Here is a 20,078-nt window from a genome sequence, read left to right as displayed (position 1 = left end):
AACCGCGAATACTAAATGAGGCAAGGATGTCGAGTTACATTCAAACTATTTAGACATTTCTCAAGGGAAAAACATTTAAATATGTCATTTTGATGATCAAAGATGAGTTTTAAGGGATAAAATGATTGACTACAGGGGGACTTTAACATCTATGGGTTCTTTCCGTTCCTCAAAAGGTTCTTTATAACGGAAAAATATTTTTTAGATGATTAAAATGGTTCTTTTAGGAACTGTTTACTGAAAGGTTTTTCTGTGGCATTGCTGTAAAAAAACTTTTAGTAAGAGTGAAGTGTAAGTTTTATTGTGCTCAGATCAACTGTCTACATATACTTGCCGTTGTGTTGTTCCCACAAGGAAGATAATGTTCTGGATGCTTTTTTTTATATGCGTATACATTCAATAAACTAAACTTTTACTGAAGCACCATGAAAGTATCATGAAAAGCGGTGCTGTATCTTAAAGAATAGTTTTGTGTGAGAAATTGTTCACTTATTATTTTGGCAGATTTTGAAATGAACTCAACCTCTAAGAAACACAAAAGATCACGTATGTGCATTATAGCTCGCTGACACATCACTAATGCTGAATCTATTATTGTTTTCTTTATATTTAAAACATTTTCAGACCTTTTTTTCTAAAAGAATTGAATGGATGCTATCTTTTGAACTCTTGGCATGAACACAAACTGAGGTTTCTACCATTCTTTCATGATTTTTCATGTTCATCACTATTTCAAAATAAAGGTCTGAACACGCCTTAGGAGGATGAACATATTCTTGTTGCAAATTGATAAATTACGGCTCCTCTGTAATGTATTTTGAAAACCAGTCACCAAATATGTAAACTAGAGATTGTAAGCCTCCAAATGATATATAGTTTGTCAAGATTAGTTTAGGTTTAGTATAGGATATTACTGTTTTATATATGTAATGGCCGTAATGGCTATGCCAATATTTGAGTGTGTTTGTAACCAGAACACGACCTCTGAATGATCGCCATTCCTGTAAAATGTGCTCTCAACCTGTTTGCCATCTCCGTTTGTTCGGCAAAGTCAATCAAGTAGGACTTTTGTTGTGAGAGCAAGCAATAGTTTTCTCTAGAGTCTCCAGAGACAAATATAAACATCTCAGTAGTGTGTATTGAGAGATAATTGAGTTAACGGTTGGACATCTCCTTCGCCCCGTAGCGCGTTTAGTCAAGAGTCCAAATCAACTTTCCAACTTTCTCTCTCTGAGGTTAGCGATGGGCTGGAGAAACCGTGTCTGAAGCCTGTTTGCTGTCGGTTTGTATGCGAGTGCTCTTATCGTGGAGATTTCCTGGAATCTGAGACTGGTTGTTTGGCCTGAAATGTGAGGAATGCTGTGAGGAGAGTTCATCGTGACGAAAGAAATGTGTGGGGGAAACCAGTGCCTGTTGGTCAGAGTCAGACACACACCGGGTCTGATGCTAGTCTGCATCATTGCTCTCTCAGAAAGCTCTGCTAATCCTTTGTTATGTTGAATACAGGGTTAGAGTAGGGCTGTTATGTGAGATGTATCATCTGTGATAATGTTGTAATGGTGTGTGAGCTGACATTATGCCACTCACTTTGTAAAAACAAACACATAAAGTCTATTAGAATGCCCTGAAAATTTAAAACGTGTGCAAAAATGTTTTTTTCCCCATAATTTTATATCCTTGAAGCAATATCACACGTGCAAGAAGGCCATTTTTCCGGAAAATCAGCATGATTGCGAATCTGATTTAGGTTTTATACAGCTGTTAAAAAAAACAAGAAATTAATATTGTCATATTTTTAGACTCAATATTATTGTCGATTTGTCAAACAAAGCCACGGCAGATCTGTAATGTGTAGAGAAAATTCCCTCGGATTCGCATTTCAGAGTTGGTGGAACTGGAAGTAGTACTGGGACTTTTCGCCTACTTACTTTTCACATTTTTGTACAAGATATGTGAGAATTAGACATTTAGACACAAGGAGTCACTTGCATTGTTCCCGTATGAATCAGCCGTTCCAACGAATTGGTTGCATGAATGACTCATTAAGACGTTTGCAGACTTTTCATGGTTTAAACTAGCCTGGGTGCCAGCCTGAACACAGCCCACAACACTTTTTGGTCGGGAGGTTCGGTCTGGACTCGATCCGTTGAGGAGTAATTATGCTCGGCTCCCAGAAGGCCGAGCCTATCAAATTGACAGGGCGGGCTTTAAAAGACGAACAGAGAACTGCAATCAAGGCATTTGTCGATCGGAAAGATGTGTTTGCCGTCCTTCCTACGGGATTCGGCAAAAGTTTAAAGGGCACCTATTATGGAATTTTGAAATGTACCTTTCATGTAGTGTGTAACATAGATCTAAGTGAACAAAAACATCCTGCAAAGTTTGAAATATGAAAGTGCACCGTATATAAAGTTATTGTCTTTCAAAAGTAAGAGTCGACTCTGAGTCATTTTTATGAATCGTTAGAAGACCGAAGCTTTTTCTCTGACTAGATGACGTCAACTTGTCAAGTTATTTGAATACGATACGCCCACTTATTGCGCTCCAAGGCCAGCAGGAAAACATCATGGCGACGAGACGCTGATGGCTCTATGGTTCTGAAGTGCGACTCAAAAGCCAACTTTTTTCATCTGCCCAAGGAGGAGCATTTGAAGACTAAGGGGCTACATTTCATATATACAACTATACCACAGAAGTATAGTCCGAGCCTTGTGCTTTGTTCCGCCATTTTGAAGACGATTGCTTTTTAAATGCAATCAAACTTGGATTCGCGAGCCGGCTGATATTGAAGGAAGGTTCAGTTCCAAGTGTTTTTGCATCAGCTTCCTCCTCCGTATCACAACCTGTAAGTGTTATTAATAATTGTTGCTTTTATGTTTTATGTAGCATGCTTAATAATTATTTTGTTTGTTGTGTAAGCACCGTTTAGCTTCTAGGTCTTCAATGACAATTGTATTGAGATAGCCTATGTGAAGTGTTTGTCGTTGTTTTCGGAGTTGTCTTAAAGAATAGAGTAATACCTCGTAGTAACGTAACTGCATTTTTTTTGTGTAAAAACGTTATGTTTATGCATCGGGCTAATGCAAACAAAGACTGATTGTGCTTTTACAATATGAACTCTGGGCTATGCTCGCTAACGTAACATTACATTCTTTATCTTATTTTTATTTTTTTACTAAACTACAAAGTAGTGGACTATAATCATTATTATAACACGATTTAATTGATAAAAGCATCATTGTACTCCGTGTTAAACAATAAGTATTATCTCTGTAAACACTGCTGGGTCATCTGACCAATCGCAGATTAGCGTCGCGCAAAGGAGGGGTTTGGAAAAACGAGTCGTTGAACGAATCATTTGGGAGTCAGTGAGCAAATCAGGTCAAAATAAATGCATATTATACGACAACAAAAGTGTTTTTTGACATTGCATGCATGTAAAACTGTTGTTGGGGACTCCCACAACAACATTAGGAACATTTTAAATGTCATAATAGGTGCCCTTTAAATTATCAGCTGCCTCCGATGGTGGCTAAGAAGATGGGACGCAATGAACACCAATGAAAGGGATGCGCTCACGATCTCTGTTCTCTGAAGCCTCAGATGAACACGCTTCTTCAGCCGGGTCTCTTTCCTCGTATTTACATTTGTTAAAATCAGTCGAGTCGCGTTGCAACCGTGTTATAAAGTTGAGACCGGGCCGACAAATGCGAGAAGATTTATTTGCTTTATTGTCGAGATCTAATCCTAAACGGAGAACTTGTTCGTATATACACACACCTTTTGTATTTCTCTCAAAAATGCTATTCGTGCTTGTAAGTACTCCGCGAATTCTTACATTCCTTTTACAACAACGGCAAAGTTCGTTTACACTCATTAATTAACTACTTCTTCCAGTGTGTGTGCAGTTGAGCTCTGTGGACAACTACCGGTATGCGTTGCTCTGATTGGTTGTAGGTCTATCCAATTGAGTGCAGAGTTTTTTTTTTCCTGGTTCGGTTAAGACACGCCTCATAATCAAAGCCCTATGGGGCAATATCAGACTCAAACTGCCTAGAATATGAGTATGACGAAGTCACGCATGGTTTAAAGTATAATTTAAGCCATTTCAATTTAACATTGAAGCAAAAGACTGTCTACTGACCTGATGAGTGAACATTATGGGAAGAGCTCTAGCCAGACGGGATTCAAACTTTGTCGGCTGGAGACCCAAGTTTAGTTTGAAGAGGAAAAAAGCACAATGTTCTCTCACCATTCCTGATTACACACACACACACACTCAATAGCGTACGGCTGTAGTCATGATCGTGATTTTTCACTGCCTATTTAATTTTTTTTTATAAATTATGCTATATAAATATACCTGCTCAAAACAACCGGCAGATTGAAATTGGCGGATTGAATGAAAGTGCAAATTCACTCTCTGACGGTGAATCTCTAGTTTTAATATGTTAAACGGGTCAAAATTATATGAAGAAAAAAAAAAAGTCACATTAGTAGAATTTGGCACTGACATTTTCTTTCTATATGCCTTTTATCTGAAGTAAATTTGCAAGCATTTTTTTTTTTTTAGTATTAAAAACTAAAAATTGATGATTTCCAATGGAAGGAAATAGCTCTGGTCATTAAAAATAAATAAATAAATACAAGTTTAGATTATGTTGCCTAATGTGTATCTTCTTGTTTTCAGAAGGTTATCACTGTTAGCTTTGTGTCTAACTGTGTTTGATTCCAATCAGGCTTCAAATATTGACAGAGGGGTTTAGAAAGGTTAATGTAACCCTGTATTGGCAGCCGAGGGCTGGAGGAGGGGCGAAGGCTTCGTGGACTGGAAGAACGGGTTCAGTTTTACGCCTCAGCGGCCGGTGTGTCGGTGTATCCGCCCAATAACACGCCACTCGCTGGTTTTGTCCTCTCAAAGATTGCTGGTTTCATTCCTTTCCTTCTGTAAACAATAGCGGCCGTCGTAGCGGAAGCATTGAGATGAGTCTGAAGAGCGCTATTGTGTGGCGTACCTGTTGCAGTCTGGGAGGTTTCTGTGCGTCTATTGTGTGTCGACTGTGTTTTCTTCCTGCGCAACCCTGATGTGTTTATTACAGAGTGAGAAGAGGGACCAGAAAACAAGAAGAGTTGCATTTCTGTTCTTCTCTTTTTGAGAATGGCCTGTTGTTTGTGGTTCTTCTGGTTGTTTCATTTCATTGGTTACTGGGAGGGTTAGCTTTCTGAAGGGCAGATTAGGAGGTCAAGTGCAGTCGAATGAATCATTTTGTGTTTTCCAGGATGTCTGTGTCTGTGCGTCTGGTGGCTGTCACACTGATTTCTTGCTGTTTCTCCAGTTTTTATGTTGGAATATTATCATACAAAAATACAAAAACTAGGACTGGTTTGAAAATATTGATTTCTCGATTCTCATTTTGATGAATTTGTTCATTCTTAACCCCTTACATTTAAACCACAGCCTATTTAAAACAGTAATATCCTATACTAAACCTAAACTAAATCTGGACAAACTATATATCATTTGAAAGCTTACAATCTCTAGTTTTCATATTTGGTGACTGATTTTTTAAATAAATTACAGAGGAGCCGTAATTTATCATTTTGCAACAAGAATATGTTCATACTCCTAAGGCGAGTTCAGACCTTTATTTTGAAATAGTGATGAACATGAAAAATCATGAAAGAATGGAAGAAACCTCAGTTTGTGTTCATGCCAAGAGTTCAAAAGATAGCATCCATTCAATTCTGTTAGAAAGAAAGGTCTGAAAATGTTTTAAATATAAAGAAAATAATAATAGATTCAGCATTAGTGATGTGGCAGCGAGCTATAATGCACATACGTGATCTTTTGTGTTTCTTAGAGGTTGAATTCATTTCTAAATCTGCCAAACTTCCAATACTACTTCTGAATAGGATGTGTACTTCAAAAATTGTATGAAAATTGTACAAATAATGGTTCAGACTCAAACCACATATGGAGATGGAGGCGCCCTTATATGGGCAGTGATGTCCACTAGTGGAGAAGTGTGGTACTGCGCCCAAACTAAATATCCCTGAAAGCTCATTTTCTGAGATATCAACCTAACATTTGAAACACAACTTGCTCAGATATTTGGCTTTGATTTTTTTTTTTTTGCATTTTTTAGAGTCCACCAGGTTTTGAAAAAATATATATTTGATATAAAATATGAATAATAACTTTTTTAACATTGTACATTTCTGTTTAACTGTCTTAATTTATTTCACTTCTACAAAAATCTGCCAAATGTCTTCTTTAAAACAAGACCAATCTCACATCTATATTCCAAAGCATTCTTGAATTACAACATTTAAGTTCAAAATGTGCATTTTCATGTCTATTAAAAAAAGAGGGTGCCGCTTAAGGAGTAGTTATTATTTATACTTATCTAGACGAACCATCCGCCATTTTATAAAATAATAAACATTTATATACTACTTTTTATCTGTCTGTCTACTTTTTTATCAATTTACAATCTTGTCTGTGCGGTTTTCAGTTGATATATGTTACGTCTCTCCTATACAATAAATAACAAAAATTACATCACAGTAATGTTGAAAGTTACAACTCGCTGAAATTAATCGTCTCATGTAATCGCTCAATCTGTGTTTCAATCGCGGAAAGACGTCAGTAAAGCAACTTGTAAACAACTTGTCCCCCGAGCGGCTGAATGTTTGACTGGCTGTAGCTTGTTTATTGAGGATGCGGGACAATCAGCTAGTAATGCATTACAGTAATCTAGTCTAGAGGTCATGAATGCATGTGCTATCTGTTGTGCATCAGAAATAACAGATAACATGTTCTGTAGCTTAGTGATGTTTCTGAGGTGGAAAGCTGTTTTTGTAACATATGAACGATGAGTTGCTGTGTAATTTAACATCCAGGTCTTTAACTGTAGAGGATGAAGTTACAGTAAATCCTGGTTCTACATGCAAAGTGTAGTCTAAGAGATTGTGTACAGGTTTTTGATCAAATAAATGATATTATTATTGTTATCTGCATTTAATAGAAGAAAGTTACTGGAAAATTTAGAAGAAAATTTAATACAGATTTTTTTAAATTATAAATATACACTTTAATACAGTGTCAACTTTGATAATTTAGAGATTTCATCTGGTCATGATGAAATATAACTGAGTATCAACTGAGAAAGTGGAAACATGTTTTCTAATAATATTATCAAGGGACAGCCGTATATTGGAAAATAGAAGAGGGCCTAAAACAGAGCCTTGTGGCACTCCGTTCTATTTACCGACGTGAACTTGGATAATTCCCTGTGTAAATAAATAAACTGGTAACTGTCAGATAGGTACTATACCACCTTAATGCCTGTACCTGAATACCAGTGTAATTTAAATGTGAGTAAATGATCTGAGTTATAGCAGAGAGGATGATTATCTGTGCGCACAACTTACATTTTGTGCTTTTCCTCACACAAAGCTATTGTATAACTTCAAAGTGATCAGCAGTGTAAATCATCATCCAGTTTTGTTTTATTGAAATTAGAAGCTTTGATATTTTTTTTGTGTGTTTCATGGAAGAAACTAAACAGTGCAGGTCAGGGTTGGAACGGCCAATTTTACTTTTTTTAGAGATCCATTCTATAAATCTCATAGTTTAGTTCGAACTCTCCATGCAAGCTGAGGCATATGAAATTATTTGCATACTTTTTTTTTTGACACTGTGATGTCCAACATTTGCTCCTCTTTGGTGTGGCTTCCTGTAAATCACCATGAAGGTCTTCGGTTTGTGTTTCGGACTGTGTTTGAAACTCAGACCAGTCAGTTTTTGAAGTCACTTTCACACCGTTCTCTGCTGGTTGTCCAACACAGTTGTAAAGCTTACCTGAATAATAAAAAAATATATATTTTTTTATCCTCAATCCAAGTTTATCTGGTGTTATTTTTTGCCATCAGCCCACATTATTTGAACTTATTTTTTTTAATAATCACATTTAATTTGTGGTGAAAAATTACATTACCCATGATGCTGCACAGACAATCTCCCCAATTATAGTCTAACCTTTTGTATATGTGCATATTTTGCAATAAACCGGTAATATATTGTTTAAATAGAACAACTTTAAACAACTTTTGATCAACAACTTTAAATTAATAGTTTTAAATTTCTCCATTGTTTTCAACAATTTTTGATTCTCAATGCTTCTTGGGATTGTAGTTCTTCCCCTAATTAAAGCAGTTTAAGTGTGTAGTCTTGTACCTTTTATTTTTTTGTGCTGTGATTCACCTCTAAGCTGTTTGTTTTGGTTTATACTTCTAACACTTTAGTGAAGACTTACTTTTTTTTAAAAATATTTTTAATATTTTTAATCCCTTATGTGAAAAAACGCTTCCGGAACCAATGCTGAAAAAGTGGATGGGTTTTGGGCACTAATGCAATATTTTTTTATCAATATTAAGTTTATTTGATGTTTTTTGCCATCAGCCCGCATTATTTTCACTTTTTTTTTTTTTTTTTAAATAATGGCATTTAATTTGTGGTGAAAACCAACACTGCCCATGATGCTGTACAACATTGTTCCCCAATTATAATCAAACCTTTTTGTATGTGCATATTTTGCAATAAACTTACAATATATTGTTTAAATAGATATGATCAACAACTCTAAGTTTTAAATTTCTCCATTGTTTTCAACAATTTTTTGATTTGCAATGCTTCTTGGGATTGTAGTTCTTCCCCGAATTAAAGCAGTTTAAGTGCATAGTCTTGTACCTTTTATTTTTTTGTGCTGTGATTCACCTCTAAAAAAAAACTCTTACATTTTTAAGATTTTAACATTAAATTTTACGCACCAGGACAAAACAATACAAAGTCAGCTTGTTGCTCCACAACAGTAATATGATTGGGCTCACCAACATCACAGTGATGTTTCGAGCAGCACATCTCTTCATCAGACAACACGACAAATACATATTGGAGCTATTTAGATATATAAAGATATTTAAACTCATTACTAAAACATAATGTTTTGATATACTCAAATGTTACATTCACTAATATACGTTTGTGAGTTATGTAATCACTAATACGATTGCTTTTTTAAAGTAACTAAAGTAATTCACTCTTAAATTTACAACAGATTAGACCATCTGAGATCCTTTTTTTGTCTTATTTTTTTATTTTTATTAACTGACACAAGCAGAAAACTAACGAACACATTACTATCCATTTAAACTTAAAGTAATTAATTATCAATTAGTTTTGGGAACTGTTTTTTAGGGAGTAACGCATTACTTTTAAAAGTGACTTTCCCCAACACTGGTTAATAATATAACAGTTACTATATTATAATATATACTATAATTGGTCGTCATCGACAAAGAAATCACACTCTGCTCTTCACTGAATAACGTTTTTGTAATTTTAATAACTTTAATAACTTTATTTAATTTGTACAGTGAAGATTATATGCAGTGTTATTTTACATTGATTACTTGATTCAGTTTCTGTATCTGAAAAGCACAGTTTATTTAGGGTAATTTTTATCGTTGTTCTTTTGTATTTATTTATTTGTGCTACTTCTTGTAGTTTAATTATGTGTTCTTTTATTATTATTAATGACTGTTTACTTGTCTTTAGTAATCTTTGAAATTTATATTAGTAGGTTTAGCTGTGGGATCGAAATTGAAACCTTTTCAACATGTTTCCACAAGTTTTTGAAATTTTCAGTGCATGTCTGTCGGATTATTGAAGCTGCTAACACACGCACACACACACGCACACACACACGCACACACTCTGTTGTAGCTCTGCCCCATGTGCCGGGACCAGCAGCTCATTTGCATTTAAAGACACACACACACACACACACACACGCTGTTGTAGCTCCGCCCCCTGTGCCGGGAGCAGCAGCTCATTTGCATTTAAAGGGACGGACACAAAAATTGTGCGTTTTGGCAAATCCTCAAAAAGTGACGATTTTAACGTGCTATATAAAATTATCTGTGGGGTATTTTGAGCTAAAACTTCACACACACACTCTTAATTTAGTGTAATTAAGGATTCAAAAAGTTTGTCTGTAAGGTTTTCATACGACAGGATCGACTGCTCTGCTAGTGCATGCCGAAGTCGTGAACCAGACCCTGATTTGTTCCTACATTTCTGTAGTTGTAGTTGAACACACATGGAGTTGCTGAAGAGAAACCAAAGGCCTCCATCTGATTGTGCTGTTTTATGGGGTGCTTAAAAGCCGTTTTCCCAGCATCCTCCCTGGTGCCAGCGAGAGGTGGGAGGAACTCAACAAGTAGGTCAGAGAGACATGAATAGCAGATTACATCACCGAGAGCCACACACACTGAGCTGCGTTTGCCAGGCCACTGGACATTAGTAATTGCTAACCTTTTTAACTAGTTTTGTGTCTTTGTGTGAACTGATTGTGGGACTCTCGGCTCGGCTTGTTCCACGTTTGCATGGGACGTTTCTTGTATTTCTAGACCAGCACATCAATAATACTCAGATATGAGTCAGTAGAGCATCAGAGTCCTCTCTAAACTCTGCATGGGGAATATAACACTCTCATGTACCGCTTACTATTGCTGCAGAGTAGTACAGAGATGTTCTGTGTGCAAGGAATAACCCCACAATGCACTGCTCTCGACTTGACCTACAATGGTTTTTTCTCACAATATTGAATAGGGAATGTAAAGTCGTTATTTATGCGAGATGATAAATGAGCGGCACATTATGCTAAGTGTTATGGTTATCAGACAACAATGACAACTTATTCCCTTTATTATAAAAAAAACAAACAAAAAAAGTCTGTATTAAACAGTGTGTACTTCCTAATATTCATTATGTAATATTCTACAGTATTCCACGTTTCTGTCCAAAGATGTCAATTAAACTTGTGTGGAAAATGTTAATATTACATAAAATAAATCCATCCCATGTTTTCATCCCAGAAGTCTTTTATGTGGAGTTTATCTTGGCGTTTCCATCATCTTTTTTAATTCAATAACCTGGGGATAGTTCAGCCAAAATATTTAAATTATGGCATAATTTATTCACACTCGTTATTCCAAACGTTTCTTCTGCAGAACACAAAAGATATTTTGAAGAATGCGAGACACATTTTATATGAGGTGTTTTGAACTACTAACCGTTTAATGAATAATTGGTAACACTTTATTTTACAGTGTCCTTGTTACATGTACTTACCATAGTAATAAATTATTATAAATTATGCATAATTACTGTTATTACTATGGTAACATGTAACAATTGTAACAAGGACACTGTAAAATTGTGTTACCAATTATTCATTAAACGGTTAGTAGTTAAAAACACCTCAACACAAAATATATTTTGTGATCTGCAGAAGAAATGCACAGGTTTGGAATAACAAGAGTGAATAAATTATGCCATAATTTAAATATTTTGGCTGAACTATTATTCCCAGCTTATTGAATTAAAAAAGATGGAAACGCCAAGATGTGTTTTTTTTAAATGTTAACTACTAACAGTTAAATTAATAATTGGTAACACTTTATTTTACAGTGTCCTTGTTACAATTGTTACATGTACTTACCATAGTAATACATTATAATAAATAATAAATTATGCATAATTACATGCAATTAACCCTCAACCAATCCCTAATCCTACCCTAACCCTATAGTAAGTAAGTACATGTTGTTACATAATATTACACATTACTTAAATATATAATTACACTGTAACAATGACACCTTAAAATAAAATGTAACCGAATAATTTGATACAATGCACTTATTGTGTACATGTTTTCACAATGTACTTAAATAAATAAATAAAACCCTGCTTGTACTGTAAGTGTAACTACACTGTAAACAAATATTTTCATGATTTATCACAACTTTTTATCTTTTGTCAAATCAGCTTCGATAACTAATGTTTGAAGATAACATACTATTTTGAGTTTCTGTTTATTAAACCATTCTTCTTCATCGTATTAACTCACATTTTTAATTACAACGAACTCAGATTTTTAAGGCAATAGGGTAACTTGCTTTTTTTAAGTTAAACCAACTTTTTTTTTACAGTATATTGACTATAATTACACTGTTGACCTTCCCTCGCCCATTAACCCTCTCATAAACCTGTCCATACCAGCAAACCTGTCCCAACCGAACCCGTATTCTCCTCAAAACTCTTGCAATGTGTATTTCAAATGTATAAGCATTGTACCAAATAATACTTTTTTAATACATAGTAGTTAAAGAATCATAATATAAAGTAGGACCAATGTTGGTAACTAAACAAGTTTGGTCACCATTGATTTCTTTGTATGAAAAAAAAAAAAATTCTGAAAATGTATACAGTGAGAAAACGAGATCTAGCCGTTTAAAGGTCACCGCTTTACACAAACACTAGTCCTTCAATCATACAACATAACACAACCTGTTAGTTGTGGTTCATTGCCGCTGTCACCTTTGGCTTGCGTAGTTGGGGACATTTAACATGTAATATTCACCAGTATTATTGATCTCCTGCATTGACACCATTATATGAGAACTGACCTGAGCCGGACGATGACATCACGGTTTTCTCCAGAGCGGATATATATATATATATGTATATATATATATATGTAAATTAACTAGGATGGGCAACGATTAATCGTGATTAATCACATCCAAAATAAAAGTTTTTTTTCTTTTTTTCTTTTTCTTTTTTTTTTCTTTATTAGGGACCATGTACAATTTCCAACATAAATGTTACCATTTGATTTGATTAAAATATGTATATTTATATATTATATAAAATATTGATATATAATATAAATTATGTATAAATATATACATGCGAATAGTTCTTAAATATATATATATATATATATATATATATATATGTGTGTGTATTATACAAAATAATTATACACAGTACACATACATATTATTTAAACACAAACTTTTATTTTGGATTCGATTAATCGCGATTAATCGTTGCCTATCCCTAAATACATTTTTTTTTTTTTACAACAGAAATGAACCATCACTGAACTAACCTAAGCTGGACTGTGACGCTATTGTCTTCTAGAAACACTTTGTTGTAGGGATGCTCATATTGACCGTTTAACCGTTAACCGAAAGTAAAAATTTTGAACGGTTAATACTATCAGTTAAACGGTTTAAAAGTAAAAAAAAATTTTTTTTTTTTTAGCTTTTTTAATTGTTGTTTGTTTGCTGCATGTTTAAAAAAAATAGTATATAGCCTATATTTCACTCACGGGGTGCGTCGACACGCGCAACCGCACGCGCCTAAAGACATATGTCGCTGAGCAAGCTAAATGAAGCAAGCGAAAAGAAGTAGCCGACTGTGTGGGAGCATTTCTACAGAAAGGGCGACGAAGTTACTTGCACAATATGCTGTGCGGTGTTAAAATAAAGCAGTAGTGGGAGTACACGGCAATCGGCTATCACTGCGAAGCAAACATCCACACGCAAATGAAAGCCGCTTTCCGAAGTTGGCCACTCTAGCGATACGCTATCTCTGTATTCCCGGGACATCTGTGCCACCGGAGACCCCGACTAACCCCACATCATGTAGACATGTGACTTATGTTTAAATAAGAACTAGACAAGCTGTGGATTGAGGCCTGCTATTTTTATTTGACGAAAAAACGTAGTCTAATGGGGAAAAACTGTTTTTTTTCACAGCTTCAAACAGCCGTGAAAACAGCCGTTGTCATCTGAATTTGTTAATTATTTAAGTTTAAAAATATATATTTAGTGTAGGCATATTTTAGTTTTTTATATATATATATCATTTCATTCAGTTTTTCTCTGTTGTCACTGTCCGAAACGCTGCAGTTTCTGACAGTGTGGATCAGGTTCTGCTGCTGTTTGCACGTTAAAGCTACACTGTGTGATTTTACCCCCATCTAGCGGTGAAAAGCTATATGACCATCCAGTGAATATTAGTTTCTGTTCCTCTCAATTCCGATTTCGTTTTAACTCCTACGGTGGCCAATGTAGTCCAAGATTAACATGGCTTCCAGTTCGACCTCGTCCATGAGTGTTCCTTCAAGTGATGAGGTTACTTTAGAAAACTATTATAATTTGCAGTAATTTAATTTGTCAGGTAACATATAGGTTATGACATCTATGTAAAATGAATAATAGTTTTGTTTTCGTTATTTTTTTACCATTTCATTGCTAACATCAGCTATCAGGTTCCCAGACGAATGCAAGCTAATCTTAGTAAAGTAACTTTGATCAGTGCTATCGTTATTCTGTATATTGTACGACATCACTAGCGTAAGGCAAAGTTTACATTGTAGGCTAGTGAGCAGAGATCAGCTGATGTGACGAGGTGCGAGGGAGAGGGAGAGGGAGAGGGAGAGGGAGAGGGAGAGGGAGAGAGAGAGAGAGAGAGAGAGAGAGAGAGAGAGAGAGAGAGAGAGAGAGAGAGAGAGAGAGAGAGAGAGAGAGAGAGAGAGAGAGAGAGAGAGAGAGAGAGAGAGAGAGAGAGAGAGAGAGGTATGTCCCTCTTTGGCTAATGTACTTTCAAGATGGAGGGGCAACATGGCGACCGACATTCGAACCCCTCACCCGTATATATTTTCAATGGCATATTATACACTCACGAGAATACTTTATTACTTGAACGAAGTAAATATACATTAATGAGCACATATATTTTTGAAAGAACTAAGTGTTTTTAGCTAAGAATAAACTAAAAAAGTTACACAGTGTAGCTTTAAAATAAACCGTGATCATTTTTTTTTTTTTTTTACAGGTCACAGACACTCCTTAATTTTATTTTTATTTAATGCCAATTCAATATTATAATCTTATCAGTTAACGGTTAATAATCGGATAACGAGCGGCGGTTGTCGGATCGGGAAAATTAACCGAAATGAGCATCGAGCACACCCTACTGTGTTGCATTATTTTCCTGTTATCTCTGTAAAGCTGCTTTGAAACACTCTGTACTGTAAAAGCGCTGTATAAATAAAGCTGGCCTGACTTGACCGCTATATTGCCCCATGTATCCAAACTGCAGTCGCATGTAACCGTTGTATCTTGCTCTGTTTCAGCCGTTCTTCAACCTGACGAAGCTGAGAAAGCTCGGGCTGAGTGACAATGAGATCCAGCGGCTGCCGGGGGATATAGCGAACTTCAACCTGCTCGTGGAGCTCGACGTCTCCAGGAACGGTAAGCAGCTCTCAGTGCTGTAGTGTCTGAGAGACTGTGGCCTGGTGTGTGTCTTGCCCTTTCCTCACACTTCCAGCATACTCAGCAATTACACACAAGTCTCCAGCGCCGGCCGGTCATAGTGATTCCCAGCGGATCCACGCCCAACATGTAGTTCTCGGCTCGGCTATTTTTACTGTATTTGTTCAAACGCCATTTTTAAAACTAGACTTCATGGTTTGTGGTGTCTCGCCTCTTTTTTTTAAAGGGATATTTCATAAAAAGCTTATAATTCTGCCATCATTTACTCTCTCTAAACCTGTATGACTGACTTTCTTCTATAAACACCATATAAACACATATTTAAAAAAAAATAGGCCTATTGTTGTTTTTATGGTTCATACAATGAAAGTCGATGGGGTCGAATGTTGTTCAGACCCTAATGTTCTTTAAAATATACAGTCAACCCCAAATCTATTCAGACTCCTTCAACATCTCTCACATTATCACAGTTTATTCGCTATAGTTTAGAAAATGGTAATAAAATATGACCAGAACTCGTCTCAAAACTGGAAAGGTTTTGTCCATCCTTCTGTTAGACTGTCTCACACATGAATTATGTTGAATATCTGTCAGCTTTTAAGTTTAACTACACAATTAGATAATACCAGTTCAACCAGTGACCCAGCAATGCTTCATTGTGTTCAGTGTGTGTGTGTGTGTGTGTGTGTGTGTGTAAGAAGAGCATTAGCAATTAAAGAAAACACACTTCAGCAAAACATGATCAGATCAAAGTGTCCCAATCATTTTTGGTCCTTAATTGTTACTGGTAGTCACTGTATGAATAATATTTGTGTATAATATGTCACAGTTTACTGTATTTTGCTCCCCTCACTTACATAAATGAACTATAGTGTCCTGCACACTCTAGTAAAACAAATATAACCAATTATATCTGGTGTCAATCATTTTTGGTTTGACTGTGTGTATAATATTTTAGAGATGCACCGATTACAATTTTCTAGGCCGATTCCGTATCTGCCAATACCGATGTTAGCCGATTCCGATTTCATTTTTCTAACCACTTTACAGCACACACAAATATGTATTTTCTATATATATATTTTTTTTTATAAAACACCATATACTTTTACCCAAACTGAATAATAAAAACAAGTTTAAATATGTACATTTTCTATAAATATTTTGAGTCTTCTTTTTCTTTTCTGACAGTTCTTGTTAAAACACACAAGACATGCAAATTCTGTGTATTTTGGGCACTTTTTTGTGTGAAATCATATTTATTTTGTCCATCAAAAGTGCTTTCACTTTAACTGAGCGTGAGCAGCGCAGCAGAATCACTCTTGCGGCCGTAATTCACGAGGTTTGCTACATGTGCGTCCGTGTGCACGTGTGATGCTGGCGTTGTGCGATGTTAATCATGCGGCGCCCGAGTGCATTTGACCGGCATTAAATCGGCATATTTCAGACTGATCGGCCGATCACGTGAAAATCGGCCAATTCCGGTCACCAGCCGATCAATCGGTGCATCTCTAGTATATTTGGAATGACATGAGCGTGAATAAATCTCATTTTAGGGTGAACTGTCGCTTTAAGAGCAGTTTATGCTCTCACCTGGCAAGTGCCTGCCTTATAAACTGACATATTCTAGTTGAACTCTGATCTCTCTTAGTTACTGCACCTTTTTATGGCAGGCACATAAATGATTGAACCACTGCACACAGCAACAAATAGAGCGCAACCGTTGGCTTCTGAAAGTACAAATCCCGTTCGGTTTCTCTATGGACTTTGACTTTGAAAGAAACGTATAAAGACGGACCTCCCTTGAGCTGTGAGGTCGTCGATCGATGGGACGTGCTTATGTTGAAGCTGTCAAACTCCATTACAACATTTTACAAGAAAATATATTTGTCAATGATCTGCAGCGCTTTGAGCTTTAACACTAGATCTTTACACATTTATCTTTCTTTTAACAAAATGCTTAATTTAACATGCTTGACAATGGGTGATCACACACCGGTCCAAAACAGTTAATGTAATCCCCAAACAGGCAAAAGTTTAATTTAAGAATGAACAAAGAAAGCGATGAGTTTTTAAGTTCGGTGTTTGAAAAAACAGAGCAAACTGAAAGAGAAAGTGTGATCTACAGTAGTACAGCTCTCTATATTAAACCTATAGACTTAATTCAAGATACAGAAAGACAAGTTATGCTGAAAAATACACAATACACAATGTAACGTATACTTGCTCTGGCACTTTTTTAATATATTTTTTCCGTTGTTGTCGTTGTACAATCAGATTGGTCGGATTGGTTTTGGTCCCGCCCCTCCTCCACTGTGATTGGACGGCTGGGTAAAACGTGACAGTGATGAGCGTGAAATGCTGCTGGTATTTTAAATATGTGGCGCTCCCATTGAAAACAATTGAAATAATACACTGTCAGTGACATTGCGGACCAGTTAGATGAAGCTCTGCGGATGACAGAGTCAGCAATGCTCTCGAACTCATTAAAGTCCCCTGTGGTGAAAATCCATCGTTTAATGTTGTTTATGTGTCTATGTGGTGTTTTTAATACGCTTTAAGACAAACCATGTGTAAGTTCATAAGTCGACAGCATTGCTGAGTATTTTCTGCTTAAAACTGCAGTGAACCAAAGACAGTCTCAAAAACACGGTTTGAAATCGCTGGTGTTTCTGACGTCACACACTACCTTGTAACCAATCAGATCAACGTGTGATCGTCAACCAGTGGATCTCTGAGTGAGTGAGTGAGTGGAGGCGGGGCTCATTTGCATATTCATAGAACCGCGTATACTAAATGAGGCGAGGGTGTCGAGTTACATTCAAAATATTTTAAAGTATTTTTTTTTCAAAGAAAAAACTTTTAAATATGTAATTTTAATGATCAAAGGTGAGTTTTAAAAGATAAAATTATTGACTACAGGAGGACTTTAAATATGTATAAGGAAAAAAAGGTAAAACTTTATTATCCCACATGAGGAAATTAGTCTTGGGCCGTCATCACCCATGCGGTGTAGTCAGTACACAACTAACACAATAAACAACAAACCAGACAATAGAACCAAAAAAAAATATTTACAATTACAGCTCCATACCACCACTATTTAACATCTTTACAGACACAGGAATAAATGAGTTTTTAAATCTAGGCTATTCAATCTGCAGCGAGGATCTCTAAACCTCCTCCCAGAAGCCAGCAACTCAAACATGGGATGGATCACAGACAATCTTTTTAGCTTGTGTTAAAGTAGTGTTCATAAATAGTCTGCAATCATGTCTGTTCTTAGATCGCAATAACCATAAATGTGCTTTATATATATATATATCTCAATCGATTCATATCAATAATTCATTTTTGTTTTTAATAGTTGCCCCCTAATCCTTGATTAAACGTTAGTCTATAAGATGTGGCTTTGTCGATTAAATTGAATTAGTTTTTTTAAAAAGTCATGCAGTGCCCGATCGCCAACAGTGCTCTACGGAGTGCAAACGTGTGTAATGTTGAGCTAGTGGGGAAATGATATCTCTGCCTTCATGTTGGAAGTGTACCAATGATGCCTATGACTGCGGCCTACATGGGCGGCTCTCGAGGTTTGGGCACAAAGCTATCGTTTTAAATATTGCACAGTTTTTATCATTGTAAGTGGATTAAATCTGTTTCCTCTTTTTCCTCACAGACATTATGGAGCTCCCTGACAGCATTTCCTATTGTAAAACCCTCCAAGTAGCAGATTTTAGTGGAAACCCTTTGACAAGGTAATTGATGTGCATTTCATATTCTGATTCTGCAAAACTACGGACATATCATTTTAAAAAGCCTAATATATGCATTAGGGCTGTAAACGATTAATCACGATTAATCGAATCCAAAATAATTTTTTTTTACATAATATATGTGTGTGTATTGTGTATAATTATTTTGTATATATAAATACACACACATGCATATATATATTTAAGAAATATTTGCATTTATATTCTGCATATATTTTTTTTAATGATTTATATTATATATAAATAGAACTATTTTATATATAAATAACACATTTTGCTTAAATATATACATGCATGTGTGTGTATTTGTATATACAAAATAATTATACACAATACACACATATATTATGTAAACACAAACTTTTATTTTGGATTCGATTAATCACGATTAATCGTTTACAGCCCTACGCATACTTTATTTTTTTTGCATAATTTTATTTTTTTATTGCATAAAATATTATAAAAAATATTATTACTTGCATTGGGCCTAGGTGCGTCTTTAAACGAGTCTTAATTGCATGTGTAATTCCCCACACAACCCCGGTGTATTGACGATATCCTAATAGCTGTGCTGTGCTGGCCAGGTCATGCGTGATGCATTAGCACTGGATACACTTTGGCCCAGTTTGCCAATTTGTTCCCCATTTTGCTGGATTATACAATGCTTGACTCCTGTTGTATTCTCTGGTTAATTTTTTACCAAACCACCATATGGCTTAGTTTACTGGCAGATCTTTCTTGTCTGCATTTTTTGTTCATGATTAATGTTGTCATTAATATAGAGAAGTGCGTGAGCATGTCTGAGCGGATCGGATTCACTTTATCAGTTATTTATCTCTGAGTTTTATGTTTGTTTGTTTGTTTCAGGTTGCCAGAAAGTTTTTCGGAATTACAGAATTTAACATGCCTTTCCATCAATGACATTTCTTTACAAGCACTTCCAGACAACATTGGAAAGTAAGTGTTTTTTTGTGCAATCCGGTTTTTCATGCACTCTTTGCAATATATAGAGGGCTGTTTTCTCTTATGATATCAGCAGGGTTTGATTTAAATGAACTCACTTCATTTACTGTTCTCCACTCTAGTCGTGACGTCTTTCTTCCCTGT

The 20,078-nt window shown here is 35.7% G+C and overlaps 1 protein-coding gene across 1 annotated transcript in view; it reads left to right on the top strand.

Moving 5' to 3' along the window:
• lrrc1 (leucine rich repeat containing 1) overlaps positions 1-20,078 on the top strand; it is a 111,146-nt gene that overhangs the window by 7,972 nt on the left and 83,096 nt on the right. The window contains exons 2-4 of the mRNA XM_079634694.1: positions 15,060-15,177; positions 18,875-18,953; positions 19,839-19,928. Coding sequence (XP_079490820.1) covers positions 15,060-15,177; positions 18,875-18,953; positions 19,839-19,928 — 287 coding nt within the window. The remainder of the gene's footprint in view (positions 1-15,059; positions 15,178-18,874; positions 18,954-19,838; positions 19,929-20,078) is intronic.

Source organism: Phoxinus phoxinus (genome assembly GCF_949152265.1).
Source record: "Phoxinus phoxinus genome assembly, chromosome: 14".
Lineage (NCBI taxonomy): Eukaryota > Metazoa > Chordata > Actinopteri > Cypriniformes > Leuciscidae > Phoxinus > Phoxinus phoxinus.
This window is presented reverse-complemented; position numbering and strand designations above follow the sequence as displayed.